The 21,729-nt window shown below is 38.3% G+C and overlaps 1 protein-coding gene across 5 annotated transcripts in view; it reads left to right on the plus strand.

Moving 5' to 3' along the window:
• Positions 1-19,048, plus strand: part of LOC123972252 (unconventional myosin-IXb-like) — a 29,446-nt gene extending 10,398 nt beyond the window's left edge. For 3 of the 5 annotated variants that reach the window (XM_046051597.1, XM_046051595.1, XM_046051596.1), the window contains exons 7-40: positions 1,078-1,201; positions 1,494-1,583; positions 1,749-1,865; positions 2,266-2,400; positions 3,962-4,083; positions 4,674-4,815; positions 4,968-5,157; positions 5,361-5,436; positions 6,468-6,554; positions 6,677-6,716; positions 6,880-7,002; positions 7,536-7,616; positions 7,722-7,832; positions 7,998-8,120; positions 8,322-8,471; positions 8,588-8,724; positions 9,524-9,823; positions 10,098-10,179; positions 11,584-11,690; positions 11,826-11,905; positions 12,342-12,526; positions 13,488-13,595; positions 13,872-14,042; positions 14,131-14,172; positions 14,271-14,382; positions 14,479-14,552; positions 14,672-14,864; positions 15,337-15,465; positions 16,149-16,254; positions 16,426-16,557; positions 16,711-16,834; positions 17,354-17,454; positions 17,546-17,658; positions 18,000-19,048. In XM_046051597.1, coding sequence (XP_045907553.1) covers positions 1,078-1,201; positions 1,494-1,583; positions 1,749-1,865; positions 2,266-2,400; positions 3,962-4,083; positions 4,674-4,815; positions 4,968-5,157; positions 5,361-5,436; positions 6,468-6,554; positions 6,677-6,716; positions 6,880-7,002; positions 7,536-7,616; positions 7,722-7,832; positions 7,998-8,120; positions 8,322-8,471; positions 8,588-8,724; positions 9,524-9,823; positions 10,098-10,179; positions 11,584-11,690; positions 11,826-11,905; positions 12,342-12,526; positions 13,488-13,595; positions 13,872-14,042; positions 14,131-14,172; positions 14,271-14,382; positions 14,479-14,552; positions 14,672-14,864; positions 15,337-15,465; positions 16,149-16,254; positions 16,426-16,557; positions 16,711-16,834; positions 17,354-17,454; positions 17,546-17,658; positions 18,000-18,274 — 4,282 coding nt within the window. In that variant the 3' untranslated portion in view covers positions 18,275-19,048. Of the gene's footprint in view, positions 1-1,077; positions 1,202-1,493; positions 1,584-1,748; positions 1,866-2,265; positions 2,401-3,961; positions 4,084-4,673; positions 4,816-4,967; positions 5,158-5,360; positions 5,437-6,467; positions 6,555-6,676; positions 6,717-6,879; positions 7,003-7,535; positions 7,617-7,721; positions 7,833-7,997; positions 8,121-8,321; positions 8,472-8,587; positions 8,725-9,523; positions 9,824-10,097; positions 10,180-11,583; positions 11,691-11,825; positions 11,906-12,341; positions 12,527-13,487; positions 13,596-13,871; positions 14,043-14,130; positions 14,173-14,270; positions 14,383-14,478; positions 14,553-14,671; positions 14,865-15,336; positions 15,466-16,148; positions 16,255-16,425; positions 16,558-16,710; positions 16,835-17,353; positions 17,455-17,545; positions 17,671-17,999 lie in introns of all 5 variants that reach the window. The other 2 variants (XM_046051599.1, XM_046051598.1) reach the window with 2 other exon arrangements.
• Positions 19,049-21,729: the final 2,681 nt, after the last annotated feature.

Here is a 21,729-nt window from a genome sequence, read left to right on the forward strand (position 1 = left end):
AAGTCAAATGGGACAAAAATGCAGCAAGTATGTTGACAAGTGCCTTGGGACATCATTTACACATAAAAGTGCTAGAAGCACAGTTTGTAACCTGTTTAGGTTGGTTCCCCTGGAGAATAACCGAACTGAACCCACAGTACCTGTTAAAGTGAAGAAATCTTATAGAGCAATGTATAGTAGGGCATAAAACCCGAAAGTACAGCCAAAGTTAAAAAAAAAATATATATCTATATTAATTAATAATACATTCCTCAGCAAACACCCCTTGTGCAGTCACAGAGATCCAGTTGATAATTAGTTGTGCACAAATGATTAGTCTGTTATGGTGTATTTTTCTTACATTTACAGTGGGTTGATCTAACTCAGTAACTCTTGACCTGCATGTGCAGCTTGTTTTTGTAGCTGATCAGACATATCAATATAGAAAAATAGATGATGTTATTCCACTATCAGCCACTATTACCTTCTCCAATACTGGGTGTTCTTCATTGAAGGTGACATTTATATGTTTAAGTAAACAGCAATGTTTTGTCTACCAGACAGACACTGCTGTAAGTTGGCTACAAATGCACAAGTTTCACATCAGCTTTGGTTTATTACTGACATACAGCAAGAAAAGGTGAATCAAATGACACAAATGTTAGTAATCTGTATAAATAGTGTGAGAATAATTATCAGTCATTAAGAAATAAAGTTAGAGTGCATTAAGCTGAAGTCTGATTTGAAAGGCAGACACTTAACAACATATGAAACAAGTCAATCACATTTGTTGTTGAAGTGGATGCTGTGACTAAAACCTTTCACAAAATATGCATAAATAAATCTCAACAGTGCAACTGACAATACAAGTGTCTTTATATACGTTGCAGAAATAATTGGGATTGATGGTTTCTAGGTTTATCATTGATAAAATAAAAAATCAAAATACAGTGGAAAAATAGGCACGTATTTTTGAAATCTGGTGGGGTCTGTGTCTGTTATTCTAGAGTTGAGAATCTTTATTATGGCTGCCAAGTGTGTTAATTCCACCAAAAAAAAAAAATGTATGCAATCTGTATGTGTATTTCCACTATGCAGCATATTTTCCATCCTCTCTGCCATCCTGCACCTGGGCAATGTGACCTACACACTGTCAAAGAACACTGAAGTCCTGGAGGTTGGACCTGCTGAAGTTTTGTCTACACTGTCTGACCTGCTCAAAGTATGTTCCTGAAATGAAACACCTGATTATGTATGCTAACATGCTACACACACTGCTAAATAATCATCTGGATGTGTTATCTAAAGTTTTGGGATATCATCACAGTATATAATCATTAGTAACTAGTAATATTTTCACTCAGTGAGCAGAGCGACTCCTAAAGTGTCATTGCGATGCCTAAAATAACAGTCTTTATTGTTTAAGAACATACATGTTTCAACCTGTTCTGTTTTTGAGTTAGTAGTGTGTAACTGTCTGAACTGTTGGTTTATGTTGTTTTGTGTTTTTCTAGGTGAAAAAGGAGCTACTGGTGAAGACTTTGACCCAGAGGAGAGTAGTGACTACCAGCGACAACTGGGTTTCACAGTACACACTACAAGAGGTAAAGTTTATTAGGCCTGCCTCCTTAAGTTAAATTTTTAAATCATTAAAAGTAACGATCTTGTCAAATCATCACTTAGCATTTTTGTAATCCTCATGCATAACACTCAGTTAAGTCTGCTATTGTGGTCTGCATGAAAGTTGTTTGATATTTCTGTGTGTTTAGGCCTACAGGGCACGGGACTCCATGGCCAAGTCTTTATACAGCGCTCTGTTTGACTGGATCACCCTTCACATCAACCATGCAATGCTCAATAGACGAGACATGGAGGAGTCCGTCTCTGTGAGTCACATGCTGCACCATTAAGTAAAAAAAAAAAAAAACTGAAATATTGGCTGCAGGAGGCCCACATAGTTACTTACATGAGAGGGGGTCAAATGTTTTCAATGGGACTCTTTGAAAAATAAAGCTCCACTTTGACTTTAATGTAAATTTTCCCACTGGACATTTTCATTTATTGAAATATAAAATTATTAACAATTGCATATAAGTTTTCCACTACAAGTCTTTAACTGCATTTTTTAAGTGCTTAAGTATCTTAAGTTATATGACTGTTGCGTTATTCATCAAAAATACGTTGTAAGTAAGCCTTAAATTAGAAAATTTATTACACTGTGTTTCCAGTATGCTGCCTTATTTTTTTTTTCTTATGATTTGTCCTGTTCTGCTGTTTTGTTGTTAGTGTTTGTCCATTGGTGTCCTGGATATGTTTGGATTTGAGAACCTCCAGACAAACAGCTTTGAGCAGCTGTGCATCAACTACACCAATGAGAAACTGCAGTTTTACATCAACCAGCACATCTTCAAGTGTGAGCAAGTAGGTGTTTTTCTTTTTAATTTTTCATTCAGAGGTGGTTAATATTCATTATTTGTTTGGACTTTGCATGGCCGGCACTTTCTGTTAGATGTTCCAATGCCTTTGTAGCCTGTGCATTCAGTTACCACTCTGAAAAGGGCTTAAAGTATCTGAAACTAAGTTATCATAATTCATACTGTAACATTTTATGTCATAAAGTCAGTTCTAACTCAGAGTGTTTCTTGGTGTTTTCATTTGTTTTTATTTTCCATTATTTTGGATTATTTTTCACATTAAAACTTTCAGAATCAGTTTTTATTGCCAGATATGTGTACACATGTGTACATTGCTCACGATGTGCTTACTTATACAATAATAAAATAATAATAAAATAAAATCAGACACAAACTACAGAATAGACAACACTAATATACACACTATGAACAAAACAATATAGACATATTGACAAATAGTGCAGTGATCAGAGTGCAAAGGATGCTGGAAAAAATAAATAAGACTTATGACCTGAGGTAGGCATAGTATGAACAGCACTGAAATAGAGAATGGTGAATAAATAAATAATAAGTGGAAACCAGTAAACAGGTGCTGATTAGAGGCAGAGTTACTGGGTTATTGCACAGGAATTGTTCCTGACACTGTGAGTCAGAAATCAGCTGTTCATCAGAGTGATGCCTTGTGGAAGAAACTGTTCCTGTGTCTGTTGGTTTTGGCGTACAGTGCTCTGTAGCGCCTATCAGAGGGGAAGAGCTGGAACAGGTTGTGTCTGGGTGAGATGGATCTGCAGTGATGTTTCCTGCCCGTTTCCTGACTCTGGAAATGTATAAGTCCTGAATGGAGGGCAGGTTGGCACCGATTATTTTTTCTGCAGTCCTGACTGTCCGTTGTAGTCTGTCCTTGTCCTTTTTGGTGAACAGAAACTGAGAGAACAGAACAGACTGGATGATGGCTGTGTAGAAGTGGATCAGCAGCTCCTTAGGCAGGTTGAGCTCCTCTGGTGGGCCTTTTTGATAATGGTGTCAGTTGGGCTCCCACTTCAGGTCCTGGGATATAGTGGAACCCAGAAACCTGAAGGATTCCACAGCAGACACAGGGCTGTTGAGTATGGTGATGGGGGGCAGAGTGGGGGGGCTCCTCCTGAAGGCCACGGTCATCTCCACAGTTTTGAGCGTGTTAAGCTCCAGGTTGTTCTGACCGCACCAGAGAGCCAGCTGATCAACCTCCCGTCTGTAGGCCGACTTGTCACCGTCCCGGATGAGGCCGATGACTGTTGTGTCGTCAGCGAACTTCAGGAGTTTGACAGATGGGTCCCCTGAGGTGCAGTCGTTGGTGTAGAGGGAGAAGAGCAGTGGGGAGAGCACACACCCCTGGGGGGCGCCAGTGCAACTTGCGGGCACTGTGGTTACTGTTTAAGCCGTCTGTTCTGTATGTTTCTGTTCTGTATGTCCTTGTTTCTGAATGTACTCTTTGGCTGTTACCAATAAGTCTCTTCATTAGTAACACAGACAAACTTTATTTCACCTGAGTAACCTGATTAAGTAATTGTGACTAAAATATATTTCAGGAAGATTATGCGTCAGAAGGCATCACCTGGAAAAACATCACATACACTGACAACAGTGGCAGCATTCAGCTGATCAGCATGAAGTCATCCGGACTCTTTGATCTGCTGGATAAGGAGAGCAGGTGGGTGAACTCGTCTTTTAACATTATCACCTGCTGTGAGTTCTCTCACTTAACTTGTCAGGGTAATATGGAAATTAAGGCATTAAGGCAAAAGACATTACAATACAATGCAGTGACAAACAGGTCAGTCTAGCTAGGAATGAGAGGAATTTTCTCATCTTAAACAAAAGAATCATCACCTTTTGTTCTGTGTCATCTGAGCAGTTTGAAGCTTCCAATTGCAGCTAACATGGACTAGCTAGAAGTATAACTTCAGTTTAAATCAAAAATATATTTTTTTTCTGTGATGTCAATATGGCTTAGTAAGAGAACTGCATCCATGATCATTTCAAACAAAACTCTTATATCTAAAAATAGTGTATCCTTAAAGTTCTTTCAGTTAAAACTTGCTCTAGTTAGACAGTAGTATTGTGTATCAAAATATCATCAATTAATACTGAATTATTATGTGTACAGTGTTTTTCTACCTTTCTAGTCCATCACTTGACTCATGCAGTCATTTCTGTTGCTTTTGACTTGCTGTTTTAAGTTGGTTTCTTCTAGATATTATGGGCTGATTTTGATATTCTGTCCTCTCTGTGTATCTTCAGCCTCACTCAGGCCACAGATAAAACCCTGTTGGACAAGTTGAAGCACCAGCATCAAGACAACCCATTCTTTGTACCCTCTTCAAATACAGAGCTGACTTTTGTCATACAACACTTTGCTGGAAGGGTTAAATATCACATCAAGGTGAAGTAAATTTCCCACAGTGCAATGTGCATAATAGTTCCTGGCCACTTTAACACAGCGCTGCTACAGATTCCCCATAGATTCCTTTTTGTGTAACTACTGCAAGAACAAAAGAATACAGCATGTTAATCGTGATTCTTGTTGTTCTTCAGGATTTCCAGCAGAAAAACACAGAGCACATGCGTCCTGAAGTCGTATCACTTCTGCGGAGCAGTAATCGGGCGTTCCTGCATCACTTGGTTGCATCCAGTCCAGAAGCGCAGTTCAGATGGGGAGTCCTCCGAGCCACCATTCGCCTCCTTACAGTATTCAAGAAACTGGGACGTCAGCGGGCAGAATTGAGTAGGTGCCTTTAGTTGCTAATGGGCTACTCTAGAAGTTACCTGGTAAAACTGTGCATGTGTCTTTGCAGGACAAGCTAGCTAGACAGCTTATAAGAAATTATATGTTTCACTTATCCTTTATGTCGTTAACATGTTTTAATTTTTCTTTCTTTTGATGTTCTGATGATTATTTACAACTGGCATGTTGTATTATCACCACAGTAGCTTCCAGAAAAAGCTCCTGCAAGTCCTTCAAAGGCATGACACGGCACAGCAGTGCTATGACCAGACTGAACAGGTAATTTACTACACTGGCATATTTACAGTGGATTTTACTGCCACTACACGTTTCTCTTCCACTGTAACCTGATCTTCATATTGGTATAACCAATATGATATAATACCAATGTATTCAAATTGAAAATGGGTCTTTAATCAGTACAATCAATGCATTAAATAACCATTTAGTCATTATTGTTTTTTCATTTATTTGTTTGTTCGTTTGTCTCACTTATTTATTCTTTAATAGAGTGGTGAGTTTGCTATGTAATACAAGCTTTCTTAACTTTTTTTTAGTCTAATAAATAAACTCACAAAATGTCAAGAAAGGAAATATTCTGACAACCGCACACCTTCAATTAAGTGTCTCTCTTTCACAAAACTTGTTAACTCATAATAAAAAACACTTTATTCAAACTAAATAAATAAAACTTAAAGAGGTGGTATAATGCTTTTTGGCTTTTTCCCTCTCCTTTATTGAGTTATGCATGTAATAGGTTTGCAGAGTGAAAAGGCCCAAATGTGCAGTATGACAAGAAATATGGTGTTTTTTGAAAATTAAACCATGTTAACCTGTTCTGCTACAACCCCTAAATAGGATTTTGAACCTGAAAATGAGCATAATACCACCTCTTTAACAAAACCATCATGGCTTCGGGGTGCCAGTTAGCTCAGTTGGTAGAGTGCACGCCCCTTTCTCTCCCATGTTTCACGTCTCTTTTCGGTTGCACTAATTGGAGGCAATAAAGCCTGAAAAAATATCTTTAAAAAACCATCTTAGTTAGTTTTCCAACGGTTTCAACAGTAATAAAGTGCTTCTCCAGTTCAGAATTGGTATGAGGAAGTTTTAAAGGCCACCTATCTGCTAGATCTGAGTGAGTCAGGGGTGAGTGCGATGGCTATCTTGTGTATGAATAGGTCTTAGTTTGTTACACAGCGGAGTCTTTACCAGCATTCAGTTGTGGAAGGCAGGGAACCATCAGGTTTTTGTGATTAATGAACACCTGTAAACATGCATATCAAAAGGCAAATATACTCTGACATTTACAGCAGCACTCTGGATTTCTCCTTCGATCGCTCTGATGAAATTCCTCTTGATGTATTTGAAGACATCTTTGCCAATTATGAAGATAGAAAGTAAGTGAGCATATGGCTTTAGTTTAAAGACATTGTTTTTTTATATATTGTGCTTCACCTTCTCATTCTATCTCTGGAGCTGTGTGTTGAATGGAGCCTCACTGTGTCTGTGTTTTCTGCAGGAAAAGTAAAGGCGGTCGAGAGAAACAGCTCATTCCAAAGGTCAAGTGATAGTAATGGATACAGTGTTGTTTAAGCTTTTTAATTCAGTTTGTTCATTCAGTTCATCTGTCCATCTGTCTATCAGTCATCCATTCATCCATCCAGAGTCCTTTTGTTTTGGAAGTCAGAAAGCTCACAGATTATATTATGTTTTATTAAACAGAAGCTCATGGATTTGCCCTCACTCCAACATGTGGTTCGTCTCACCGCGCATGACCGAACCAGCAAATTCATCTTCCATCCTCATCGGAAGACAAAGCCCCCTACAGTCAGCACTCAGTTTCAGGTCTGCCCTCTCTGTGCTTTTGCTGACTATTCTTGCTCTCCAACTTAAATCATGACATAATCTGACATACATGTAAGTGGTAGGGAAATATTTTGTCATCTTAGAATGAGGTCCATTATTTAAAAGTGAGACTGACTTATGTCAGCTTAATACTTGGTTAATAGTAAGGCATTATCAGTTAGTTAAGAGGCACTTCAATTTCAGGCATTTTCTTTCTGTTTTTCTTTTTTTCCCGGTACCGGATATTCAGTATAACATTTTGGAATGAACAAATGTCTTCTTTTAATTTATTTATTATATATAGTTTGACATATGTGATCAAGAAATTAAGTTATTCAGTGCACTACATACTGCGTGCACTATAATTTGGGTTAACTAAATATAGGGCTGCTCATGTTCTATACTACAAAAGTACAGAGAATGAAATAGGAATAGCATTAAAAAAGTGTTATTTGTATTATAGCAAGAAAGTTTTGAATCTGTCATAATAATGCTACATCAGCCATCACTCACTGCACTTCTGTATCTCACAGGCCTCGCTCAGACAGCTGATGGAGACAATAGAAAAGGCTGAGCCACTCTTTATTTTCTGTGTTCGTTCCAACGCTGAAAAGGTAACATCTTCTGTGAACCTGTAAACATCATCCCGATAAATGTAGTCCCACATGTTGGACTGTATAACACAGTTCATCACCTGGGAAAATGTTTTGTTTTTACAGAAGGAGCTACACTTTGATGATGAACTTGTGCTAAAGCAAATCAAGTACACAGGCTTAGTGCAGATGGTTCACATCCAGAAGTCTGGCTACAGTGCCAAATACACATTTAAGGTGGGCAGTCCTTTCAAAATGATGTTGTATATTATATAGATGCATATAGATAGCCCACTTTACTATATATTCAAGGAATTTATAATGAAAAGGAAATTAACTCCATTCTGTACCTGTTTATAAAGTTAATTTGCACCTCTGTTACTGTTTGACTCTTGATGACAGGAATTTGTTGAGAAGTTCAGAATGTTGCTTCCAAAAGGAGCTACAGCATCGGCAGAGCACATAACTGAACTGTTTGAGAGGATGGAGCTGAATAAAACCACCTATCAAATAGGAAAAACCAAGGTAAGTATTCAACTGTAATTTAGTCTGATCTTAACTCTCCATGGCCAGAGGATGAAAGAGGATTTCGTGCTTTACATGAAGTCATAAAAACGCATAAAAATCACATAGGCAGTAATGCATGTACTGACATGTACTACAGATGACACTGGACAAATGTTCCCAGTTTTTCATAATTCATATGCTGCTCTTTCATCTACTCAGGTGTTCCTCAAGGAGAAGGAGAGGCAACTGCTCCAAGACACTCTTAACAAAGAAGTTATGCGTCACATCATCAACCTGCAGCGCTGGATCCGTGTCTATCTGTTAAGGTTGCACTTCCTGCAAAAGAGAGATGCCACTATGATTATACAGGTAGCATTTATAGTATAAAATATTGTAAAATAGAATTCAACTGGAAATCTCCTCATGGAAATAAATTACATGGCCCCAGACTAAAGTTAACAAGAGGATTTCTGCCGTTTATTCAGAGGAGCTGGCGTGGGTTTTATGAGAACCAGAACCGAGCTGCTACAGTGATCCAGACAGCATGGAGGAGTTCCCTGAAATCAAAGCACCAACATGAGGATGACGAGAAGACGTCCACACCTCAGCCTGGACGGGACAGGTATAGACCACAAACACTGCTCGCATTGTAGGAGCACCAGCTGCTCTTGTTGAATAAAACGTCACTTTAGTAGAGTTTAACTTGTTTTAAAGAACATAAAAAGGCAACTGCGTGAATTAAGAATACAAGCTAACACATGCCAGGTATTACAGCAGGATCCCACTGGCACCTGGGAATTAAAAGCATTCAGCACCATTCTGTTAACTTAATATGACAGGTCACCCAACTAAATACCTACTTAGAAAAGCAACACTTAAATGGTCAATAACCACATTAAATGGTGGGTTTGAAAAAAAAATGTGTTTTCGTTTATAGCATCAGAAGCAATGGAAAGAAAGAAATGAAGAGCCCGAACAACTTCAACTCAAATCCCGAACACTGATTTGTTTAAAGTCACTCTTTATATTGACATTGTGTTCCACACTATATACCATTATGCATTAGCCGTGTCTATCTGCCCGTGAATGTTGTGTGCATGTTTTTTAAACAAACACATAATGTTTTTTTAAACATTTTACTTTTGAATAATATACAACTAGTGCTCTCTGGTGGCTAAATATTATATAGCATAAACATTTTTTGTTACATACAGGCCAACATGCCAATACTAATATATCTGTGATAAGCTAAAATGGGTTAAAATCTGCACAGGATTTATCCAATAATATTAACTAGGCAAGATAGTTCTTGTTTAGTTTACATGTAAAATTAATCCAAACAGATACTAAACCATTAGCATTCATAATATAATATATCATTGCTGTGATGCCAGTCTGATTTTGTGGTTTTTACATAACAGCTTCACAAACAAAGAGCTAAAGAGGCAGCACAGCATGGAGCTCAGCCCCTGCAGGGGCCAGTCTTCGCAGAGGGTCAGGAGCAGGGAGAAGCCTCACACTTACAACAGACCCCTCTCGCTCCCACTTGACACTAAAGTTGGCGTTGATCATCGCTCCACCAGCCCCTCTAAGGCCATCCTACTTCAGCGCTATAAAGATATGGGGGGCATCAAGGAGAAGGCCGAGAGGTGGAAGGAAAGACACAGTGATGACTCAAGTCCAGAATTACGGCGGCGAGACAATACGAAAGATGAGTTTCGGTTAGTGTCCTACACTCAAAAACTCTTTCTCCACAAATGTTGGAGCTCTGTTAGCATGGCCTCAACAAGCTCTTTTAATAATGTCAAAAACTTCATTGTGTTTTACTAATCTGAACACGTTTCTATATTTTTCTTTCTATTGTGTCTATCTTGTGACAAAATATAAATATGGCAATCATTTCTCAAAATACATGCATCTTGTCGCTGTTACCAATAATTGCACAGTGTTTTATAGTCCCACAATAGCTCTGCTCTATTTCCTTCTTCATTACAGGCTCAGAGGGAAGTCCAAGTCGGCTGATGACCTGTTCAAATTCAGCTCTTCAGAATCTGATAGCTCACCCTCTACCAAGCAGGTAACCTTCGTTGATATTTTATTACATAATCAAAAACATTGTGTCTGCATACTCGACTAGAACATTCAACCCTCCTTTACTTTTTGCTTCTCATATAATTGTTGTTAGTGTCCTATACAACAAGAAATGCTGACATTGGTTTTTCAAAGCACTAAGTGTGCTGTAAGCTGACAAACACATGAACTCCTTACACGTGAATCAAATAAGGCCTCCCAATCTGTGCCTCATCACCTTTCCTGGCCCAATTAGGCCAGGGTGCATTTCCGCAATCTGCCCAAACGCAAGCGGCACTTAGCCTACACCCGCAGTGGTTTGATGATTGACTTTGGGGGGTCCAAGGAGAGCGAGTACTGGAGCTTTCCGCTGCCTCCCATGAGCCCGAATGCGCCCAGCCTGAAGAGCTCGGCCAGTAGCGAAGATATCCGGGCCCTCAGATCCCAGGTCAAGGTACTGACCAAAGAGAGGTTTTGACCAACTACGGCTCTCCTCTGCATGCAGGCCTTGCATATGTATGCCCCGAACTGACTTAAGGTTGCAATGTTCTGGGACTTCTTTTTTCTGCTCTGCAGCCCAGGATAAAAAAAATGAGCAGAGCCTATTTCCAAGCTCATTTCTGATCTTTTTTGTTTCTTCACCCAAATGAGCCGTAGGTCAGCAGGTACAGGCTCACTACAAAATATGGTCAATTGTTTTTATGTCAGTGTTTGGTCACTTTAAAATTAAGACAGGGATTGTGACTTTGATGATCTTTTGAGTTTAATCATATTTATCTTTTTAACTATACATGGCAACCTGTATTGACCTTAAAGTGTATGGCATTGTACATATGAACCAATTATTATATAAATGTTCTTCAGGTTATGGCAGTAATTATACTTTAAATAATGAAAACATACTGGCATGTTGTTGATAATCCAAATCAAAAGTGAAAAATATTATTAGTGTACAGAGCGAGTCACATCTAACAATGAATGTTTAAACATAGGAATAAGATTTAGAATCTGTACATTTGTCAATTAAATCTCACTTGCGTGTGTGTAAATAATAAATGTTTGTAACTCACTGACACAATGTTATTAATACTGTAAATGAACTAACTTATACTAATTAATGCAAAAAAGGTCAGAGTTCAGTTGGTGGCAGGTGACAGTCTAGCTTTGCATGAAAAATTGGTGAAGGACTACCACTATTGTGCTGATATTTTATCATGTTTATGTTGTCTGGTTTAGTGGTGGGGGAGGTGTGGTGCAGCTGCTGCAGGGCCATGGTGGGGAAACCGGAGTAACATGTTTTTTGGGATATCAACAGCAGTTTTAGTTTTCTTGGGAAAGTAGGGTTTTTTTGAGTTTCTTGTTCCCAAGTAGTTTATACTTGGACTTAAAGCATGTTTTGATTCTCATGCAGATACCAGCAGAACTTGATGGGTCAAGGTTCAGCCTTCCACCAAGGAGTACCAATGAGGACTCAAGACAATGGGCATCTAACCAATCACAACCCACAACTCCTGATAGGTAAAACCCTTCACTCAGTTCAAAGGAAATTGTTTAAGGTTGTGAGTTTTCATGACTGAGCTTTATGTTTTTACCAGTACTTAATGTATTTGATATGTTGCTGCATGGAACTTATACAGACTGTCTTTTCAACAGGGTTTGGTTTCTTGGCAAATTCCTGAGAAAGCGAGCACCTAAATATTCCCAGAACAATGACTCTCCGTCCGATAAAACCGGTAAAAAAAAAGTGTTCAAAGTCTGATTCCCCAAAGCAAGAAACTTAATGTATTTATTTGAGCAATGCAGGTCTTTACAAATAAATATACATATACAGTGAACTCTAAGTTTGGCAATTTAAAGTGCACTGTACGGTGGCATAAAGTAAATGTGAATAACTTAAGGTCTACAGAAACAATGACATGTGTCATAGCTTTTTGCATGGTAATCTATATTTACTGATCATGCTTGTTCATTAGTTAATATAATGTGCCTACATGATTTTGCGGGGTTTGAAGAAGCTCTACTGAATATAGAAATATTTATTTTCTTTAGAAGTGTACATACATATAGTGCCTATACATCACTTATACATATACTGTAGTAGATGTAGTGTTTAAACTTGTAATAGTCATGTCAGACTAATAATGCCACATCTCCCTCATCTGACTGCAGTCAACTTGCCCAGCTACACTCCACATCCCTACCACATGCCAAATAAGAACAGTGAGAGGGTCGAACGAAACCCGACCATTCGAATTAGCCGGGCCACACGGGTGACGGAGTGGAATGTGTCTTTGGACCGTGAGATCACCGACCCCAAAGAGCTGCGAAACCTGGACGAGTTCCTCGGCAATCAGGTGAGACCAAAGCAGCAAATTGCTAACTCTGGTTTTTATTTATAGCACTTCCAAATGTTGACACACATATGGCTCTTGCTTGTTTGTACTCTAGATGTGCAGTTTAATTTTAATTATATGCAGTACATACATACATTCAGCTGTTATGGATGGAGCATTGTGAATGGCTAAGGCGGGAGGTGCCAGGGATTACTGACAACATCAGTGTTGTTAAAAGTGGCATTATATACACACACCATATACAGAGACTAAGGTCCTTACCGCAGGGGCACAGGATCAATGCCAGCCCGCGGCCCTTTGCTCCATTAAAAGATTTAATGAGCGAAGTTTTGATCATTTATTGGATTATTTCATTAGATACAGGCCCATTTGTGTAATTTTTATATAATGCCTTATTCATTCATGCCATTCAGAAGAGTCTCCGTCCTGCTTAACACACCTCTGAAAAAGCCGTCAGTAAACGTGTGATTGGATTCCCCTGAATTTCCTCAGGGAAATGAAAATAAGCGTCCATAGGTTTATGAATGCAGATCTTTAACAAGGGAGAAAAAAAATATTGGTAGTATGTTGGGATCGATCATGCAATCCTCCCAACAGGAGTCCCGCACACTACCAACTGAGCTAAACGTACACAAGTATTGAGTATCCACCAATTTGAAATAATTTTACTGTGCAAGCCATGTTTGGCCTCATGGCAGACTTATTTGTCGATCCCTGCTCTAGCATTTTGGAAAATAACACGAGCACTCTGTACAGGATGGGCATTAAATATTGTATATATTTTTTGTAATAATCCTGTATTCTGGGGCTCCCAGCTAGCCAAAAGTTTAAGCCACATGCCACATAACTGTCCCCCCATTCGATTCCAGCGGGGGACCTTTTGTTTCATGTCGTACCCCTTTCTGTCCCTATCCAATAAAAAAAATCCTTTGTTCTACATCTTCCTCACCTTTGTTCTCAGGTGAATGAGCTGCGAACTAGAATCAAAGAGCTGTCACCAACAGAGAGCATCTTCCTCTCAGCCACCATGCAGTTCAGAGAGACCATCAAAGGCATGTACTCTGTCCAGGTCAGTTCAGCTTCTTCTTTATACAATATACAGTTTAATCTAGTAGGATCTGCCAGCACATCTCTACCATTCATGATCATTGTAGGAAAACAAACTGACCTGCTGTTATCAGTTACTACAGTTTTTCTGATGTTAGTATATAGAATAAAGATCAATTAAAGTTTATTTTACTGTTGAAGTCACTTAAGTCTGTTAAAATCTTACAAACGAGCCAAATTAAGAGGCTTGGAAAGTGGTCCCTAACTGTACTTTTCATACACACTTTGTGACTAACAGAAGCCCCAAATCAGCTACAAAGATCTGATGATGGGCTACCACAACAAAGTGAACACACTAGCAGGATCCAAGCAGAAGGAAGAAGTCTCGCTGGTGGTCAATTTGTTTCAGTCTATGCTGGACGGCTTTGTTAGGGGCGAGATAAAACGAGTGGAAACTGAACCAGCCAAGGTAATTTTGAGAATTACAGTTAGTCATCTGTCATTAAACTACTTGATCACATGACTCAGTCATATAACTCACTTCTGCCTTCTCTCAGGCCTCCAAGGTGACGAAGAAGAGGCGGAAAAACGACACCTGTGTAAGTTGAATATCTTTACCAGTATTGTGAAGTTTCTGCATTATCTGGTACAGCCAGGTAAATCATCCAAGTCCATTGTCTCTACATCCTCTCTGCAGCTTAATAGTCCTCTGGATCACCTGTTCAGCACATACCAGGTGAACATCATGCAGTCATGTGACTTGTGTTGCTCCTACATCTGGGGAATGGAGAAGGCCTACATGTGCAATGGTGAGTTCAAAGAGCTGTAAGAAAATGAAAATAACAAATGATGGAGGGACACGATTAAACTAAACAAATTTTTTTCTCTAATGTTTTTCATGTTAGCTTGCAAGTTTATATGCCACAAGAAATGCCTGAACAAAATCATGACAGGTTGCTCGAAGAGGTGTGCCAAGCAGGTAGAAGCAGACATCTATAATACTTTTACAAATAGTATACTACGATAGCAATACTCTAGCAACATACATTTTAATTTCTCAAGACTCCCTGTCCATAAATCTCTTATGTCTTGTGATAGGACGACCATGGAGCAGGCTCTGTTCACTTTGGGGTGCAGGTGTGTATCCTTACCAGTAAAACCCACCCTGTGCCCAAAGTGGTAGAAATGTTGCTGATGCATGTGGAGCTGAACGGCCTCTACACAGAGGGTATTTACCGCAAGTCGGGCTCAGCCTGTCGAGCGAGGGAGCTCCACCAGCTTCTGGAGACTGGTAAGAAGAAATTCTTGAAAATTGAAATGTACAAAATATTGTCTGAGGAACCCAACAAATCCAGTCAGCTACAGTCTACTTAATAGGTCAGACTTTCACATAACATTATGTTTCTTGTTTTATTAAGTGGCATTATTGGTGTGGAGCAATGACACACATAGTCTATGGAATTTTCTTATACTTTCTTCAACTTTTTAGTTCCCCGGAACCTTTTTCTTTATCCACCACAGGGACACTCAGATTATTTCCATTTTCTTTCTTTTTTTGTCTTTCTTAGTCTGGTCTCCTCTGTTAATCTGTGTTTATTTATTAATTTTTTAATAGTTCAAGTTCAAATTATTAATCTGTCTTTATGATGATAAAATATTGTCATATCCTTTGTCAACCAACTGTGTAGACTGAAAAATGATTTCACATAATATTAAAATTATTTTAAATGTTTTGGTGCGTGTGTTCTGTCTTGTGGCATCAGATCCTGAGGCAACATGTTTAGAGAACTTCCCCATCCACACCGTCACAGGTCTGGTTAAACGTTGGCTCAGAGAGCTGCCAGAACCCCTCATGACTTTTTCCCTCTACAGCGACTTTCTACATGCCACAGGTGAGTAAATATTGATGTTATTAGTGTAAACCAGAAAGGTGTGCATTTATGCATTTTTTTCCCCCTTGTTTTGCATTCAAGTATATTCCTGATAAATGAGCTCAGTGTTTCCCACACATAGACTTTACTTGGGCGGGCGACCCAAGTATATTAACGGCTGCCCATAGTACAATTAAAATGATGAAATAAGCTACTAGAAATAGAAAACCACTGCTGCTGCCCATGTTTTTAGTGCCATAAAGTCACTTACCTATTTATACACTGCAGGCAGCAACTAATTATTTTCATTATTGATCATTCTACAGATTATTTTCTCAGTTAGTAGATGAATCATTTCTGTCCATCAGAAAATAGTCAAAGAAATATTAATTTCAGTTTCCCAGAGGGAAAGGTGACATCTACAGACGTCTTGTTTTGCCTAACCAATAGTTCATAACTCAAAAATATTCAGTTTAAAATGATATAAAATACATATTAATATAATATAAGACATAGCCACATTGGAGAAGTTGTAACTAGTGAGGTGTTTTTTGCTTTGTTGCTTAAAAAACTACTAATAGATTAACCTATTATCAAAAAGGTTGCAGATTAATTGTCTCAAAATCATTTCATTTTCAGCTCTACTTGTGATCTTCTTGTCAAGTTTTTGAAGTTTATTGTTCTCCATGCTTGTTTGCCCCCAGAGCTGCCAGAAAGCACTGAGAGAATTAGGGCTGTATACACAAAGGTTGATGAACTTCCTTCCGCTAATTATAACACGTTAGAGCGGCTCATCTTTCACCTTGTCAGGTAGGAGGATCTCTATTATTCCCTTATGCTGTTTATACTCTTTTAAAGTTAATGCTTGTGTGTTGCCAAAAAATAATTTTTTCCACTATATTCTAAAATGTTGCAGTGAATCTTCCACTCTTCATGGTGATTATTTGATTCTGAGGGGTCTTGATCTGTGGGTCTTTTTAGGGTTGCAAAGGAGGAAGAGCACAATAAGATGTCACCAAGCTCTCTCGCCATTGTGTTTGCCCCCTGCATCCTGCGTTCACCTGATGTCAATGACCCCTTCCTTGGTATGAATGATGTGTCCAAGACTACACTGTGAGTCAGACTTCACACTTCCATAACACTATATTCAAGAAGTTTTATTATATGTATTTCTTTATTTCTTGCCAGCTTCACAATACTGTTTGTGTTTCTAGATATGGACTGTTTTTATGGGGATATATTCATCTTTGACCATGTCGTTTGCAGGTGTGTGGAGATCCTGATCACTGAGCAGTTCAGACGCTACAATGAGAAGATGCAGAATATCCAGGAGCTGGAATACGCAGAGGCCATGGCTGTAAATCAGCTCAGACTAAGGAGACAAAACACGGTGAGAAAGAACTACAATGCCAAAGGAAGATGCATCATGAAATAACAACTGAGAGCCTCTGTCAGAAATTTTGTTTTTAAGTCAAACTGGCTGGAATATTGCACAGATGCATAATGCATCAGAACAGCACAGATTATGCCACGGGAAAAAGTATACCAACTAACAGAAATGTAGTAAATTCACTGTCAAGTGCTGTCTTGATTATCCACTTCTGCCACCAGGTACTGTTTAATTTAATATAAATCTGATAAAAGTAAGATTCAGGAAGTTACCATCCTCCTTTATATTGATATTAATCCATACATTTACACCTGGGAGGTGGCCAGTATTAGCCAGAGTCACCTAATGTTTAATGTACAGATTAAACAATGAAAAACTCCTAAAAATATAAATATGTTTAGTATCGATAGCTTAACTTCTGAAACATTCTAAAAAGTAGATTACAGTAGTTGCAGAGCAGCTCAGTTTTGGTTTGGATTTGGAGCCAGTGTCTCTATTTAACATCTGATCTCTGTGCAGGTTGTTGAAAAGCCTTCACAGCTGGAAGTTCCAGAGCAAATGCATTTGGATGAAACAGAGACAACCCTCATAAATAGGATCAAGTCTATCAAGCAAGAAAAGTGAGCTAAAAAGAATCAGTGGAGATAAGTGGACTGTGCACAATGCATTTAAATTAATTTGAAAAATAATATCTTGTTTTGTTAATTTCAGGGTGGACTTGGCCTGCAGGTTAACTGATTTGGAACAGGAGAACTCTGACAATGACAACCTGGACTCGTTGTCATCAATGAGCATGGAGAGCCTGGAGAGCCTTGACTTCGAAGGTCAGTAGGGAGGTATGGTACCTTCACCTTCCTCTATAACTCACTAAAAAGGTTAATGTGATTATATAGTTTTTTCATACCTGTGTTAAAATTACCTAAGGGACTGCGGCGGTGGGGGCATGATGTTTAGGTACCAGTGAGACATAAAATACAATCCAGGAAGTCCACTTGGAGTATATATATCATTTGTGCTTGTGCGTATTTGGTTGGCCATCACAACATTGTGGTGGATGACGTTGCATTGTGGTCCAGCAAGTGTCAACTCAGCTGCAGGATTACACTGCTTTTTTTTTTTTCACCAGGGCCTTCTATGTTTGCTAATCTGATGTTTCTATTACCAGGAAAGGTGACCATGCAAATGAAAACCCAGATACCTGACTGTCCTCCCCAACCTCCGGACCTGGCGCAGAGAGTCAGAAGTCTAATGGCTGAAACAGATGATAAACCAAGGGAGTTCGCATCAGGACAAAAGACAGATGTTACCCAAAGCATGTGTTTCCTTCAAAGCCAAGACAACTCCTCAGCCATCAAGCCCCAGGTCACCAGTAAGACTTTAAATGGGAGCTTTGACAACATGGATATCCCTTACATCGATGATGATGAAGATGTAAGATGAGCATAACACCAAAAGTTGTAATAATTGGACTATTCTCAAGTATGTATTGACATTTGTTATGTTAAGACTTGTGTGAAAAGTAACTGTGTGCCTAGTTTTATAGAAATGTTCATTTGTCAATGCTGCTATGGAAACAAAGTGCTTTGAGAATTTATATGTATGTAATGGGAGATCATACGGAGATCATACGGCGATACAGATCTGGAGAAGACCTAACAGCAAGGACTAGTTGACTTATTTATACCAATACACACTGTATGAGATTTTAAACATATTTCAGAATTGTAGAGCACATATTTTTAAAAAAGGTAGGTATTGTGGACCAGCTCTGTGAAGCCGTCAACAGCTGTGTTTAGAAAACAGGACATGAGGAGGATGTGGGGAAAAAAGATGTCTTGCAAGTGTACCAAGTGATTCTCTATTGTACAGTGTGACATTGTATTGTTGTGCATCTGAAACATTTCAGTTGTCTGCTTTTCATTTTCCTCTGGTATATACCGCTGTGACTAACCACTAATTCAGTATAATTTCAAAGGAAAATGGTCATATAGCTGCCTTATAGACTGACTGAAAATACTTCCCTCTGTCACTTTTGTTGGTATTGCAAGGCTGTGCAGTTTCACCAAGTAAACGTTTTGAAAGTGCATTGTTTTGGTTTTGTTAAAATATGCATGGTTGTAGATTTATAAGTGGTAGGAATAATGCGTATTGGGTTGAGCATCCTTCAAGTTTGACTTTTGTCACCAATTGAAATAAATGGACTTTAACAAATAATGCAGCTTTGATGGCACTGGATGTGGTATATTATGGTTAAAAAAAACAACTAAAAACCTAGACAGCACAGTGTTTCCCATTAATTAACGAGACCATGGCGGCCCGCCATAGTCTCAAAATGAAACGAAAATATTTTTACACATCTCATAATTACATTTCAGACCTCTAACGCTGTGTTTTTCGTCGCTGCTGCGCGCTACTGTGAGCTCGCACGCTCGCATACTTTGGCATTCGACTCGAGACAACCACTTTTCTTTCGAGGTAACTACGGTAACGTTAACGGTCTGTTTCTGTCACTCGTCTGTGAGGTGAGAAGGCGATTAAACTAGCCGCACCTAAATTTGGAGTGCACATGTATTCAAGCCTTTATGGTAAGTGAAACGGCCCAGAGCGAGCTGTCAGGCAGTCAGTTTGTCTCTTTACAAAGACAAGTGTTGAGGTATGGGAGTCCTACCGGAAGAGAGGCTGTGAAGTCTTCACGTTACACACTTTTTATATACAGTCTATGGTTACACCATACGAGAACCACATACAACATTATTTTTTTTGGAAAAACATTAAATAAATTTGTTGACTATTGTTGCTGTTTCATCACCATTTATAGCTTTACAATGGGTTTATGATCAAATAGTTTATTAGAGCACAACATTGTTTACAAGCATACAAAGTTCTTCATAGATAGCCTCTTAAGTTTGCACCAAATTATTGAATTTTACTTTAAAATGTACAAAATGTTCCTCCGGGGGGCATGCCCCCTGACCTACCGAGAGGGTCTGAGGCCCACCCACCATACTCTCTTAAAATCCTGTGGGAAACACTGCAGAAAAACCGTATACCGTACATGATGGAGAAAGCTTGTGAAAAACTGCTCAAAATAAAAATGAACATGAAAGGTTATTTGAATATGGATCAGTCTTACATTGCTTCCATGATGTGTTACTGTTAATGTTTATGCTATACTAGACAGACTACATTTTTTGACAAGTTAAGAGAGATTTAATGTTGTAAATGTAAATTACATTAAATATGAAATATGAAACCACCATGTAAACTTATCTACTGTAATATGTGAAGAAATTGCAAGACTGTACTTAAGGTAGAAGTTGAGAGAAATACAGATTTTTTTAATTAATGTAACTGACATTCCAAAGTGTTTGATTATGGTTAAATATATAATAAAAATGTAATACCTTGTCAATTATCAATTTGAGTCAAGAATCCTAATCAAATATGAGCTCCAAACAATCAAGTTAATGCTGTGATTAAAACCTTTTAGACCATTTGCTGGTCAGAAACCCCTGCTGCTGTTGGTGAAATGACTCTTTCTAGGTTAGAACAGTTTGAATTATTCTGATTCTTTATGATACTACATCCTTAGTTTGAGTTTTACTAAGTGTGCATTTCAAAAGTCCAAACTTCTCTGGGGTTTTTTTTGTAGTGACTCACTATAGATTTCTAATAGCTGCACACACCCTGTAGCAGATTTCCAGCACAAGAGGTTTCATTTTTAATAGTTTCCCTTTTCCCAGAAATCTAAAACTTAGTGAACACCTCTCTTTTGCATTCTGAAATTTGGTTTTTTGGACATCAATTTCCAAAGTTATTCTCTAAATTATGGATCTTTTACAAAGATGAATTAAAGGTTTAAAATAGTTTCAGTTCAGTCACTTCTGATGACCTTTGCGCAAAGTCTAATGTGCATAAATGGAACCTAATTAAAGCCTACCTAATTTAACATATTTTTAATCCCTCATAACAATAACAACATAAAGAAAACAGCTTTGTTTGATGGTGTGCCACATTGTGCCACTTTTGAATGAATTTCTAACACATTGTGCCACCACACTATGTAATTATTTTAAGTAGCTTTTTATTTAAACTGGTGTTTGCAATACATAGTCATCCCAAATATATTTTCCTCTATTAAGACATGGTAGTTATATTTTGTTTTAAATTTTGTTCTGGCATTTTATTTTCTGTATAATCTAGACAACGTATAACTTAATGGGTAATGTGTAATGAAAACACAATACTCAAAACGAAAACACGAAGAGACAAAATAGTGACTGACAAGGTCTTTAAAATAAAGATAAAATAATATAATAACATATAAACGAGCAGAAGTATCAGAACATCTAACCAGATACCAGAAAATCTATCTATGCTATAGAAGTTATACTTCAAGACCAATCTGAAAAGAAGTGTATGTAAAGGTATTTTATACTATTTAATACCAACAATTTAATTGAGATTAACGAAATCGGCTATGTGTGTTTCTCATTGATTGGTGACCAGAGTGGATTTTGGAGGCATTTAAAGATGTTGAGCTGAGGATATCAAACATGTTTGGAATGGGAGCATTAAAAAATAGTTTTAGTATCTGTATTATATGTCTATGCTATTACCGCATTGTTTTATTAGGTTTGTTGAAGTAGCTGCACATCTCGTACATTTTCTTTGTAAACATAGCCACTCACCATATAAGGGATTTCCACTTTGTACACCGAACCCGCGGTGTGATGTTCACAAATCACCATTTGAGGAGAAATAGCACAAGGTTTTTCTAAACCAATCAGACCCACAGTTTGGACTATCGCCTTCATCAGTCAGCCAATCGTTAAGTGCTATTCCATTGGAAGGGCGGGTCAATGCTTAGTTCAGGAAGACGGGTTGAAGTGAGG

This window comes from Micropterus dolomieu, linkage group LG06 (genome assembly GCF_021292245.1).
Source record: "Micropterus dolomieu isolate WLL.071019.BEF.003 ecotype Adirondacks linkage group LG06, ASM2129224v1, whole genome shotgun sequence".
Classification (NCBI taxonomy): domain Eukaryota; kingdom Metazoa; phylum Chordata; class Actinopteri; order Centrarchiformes; family Centrarchidae; genus Micropterus; species Micropterus dolomieu.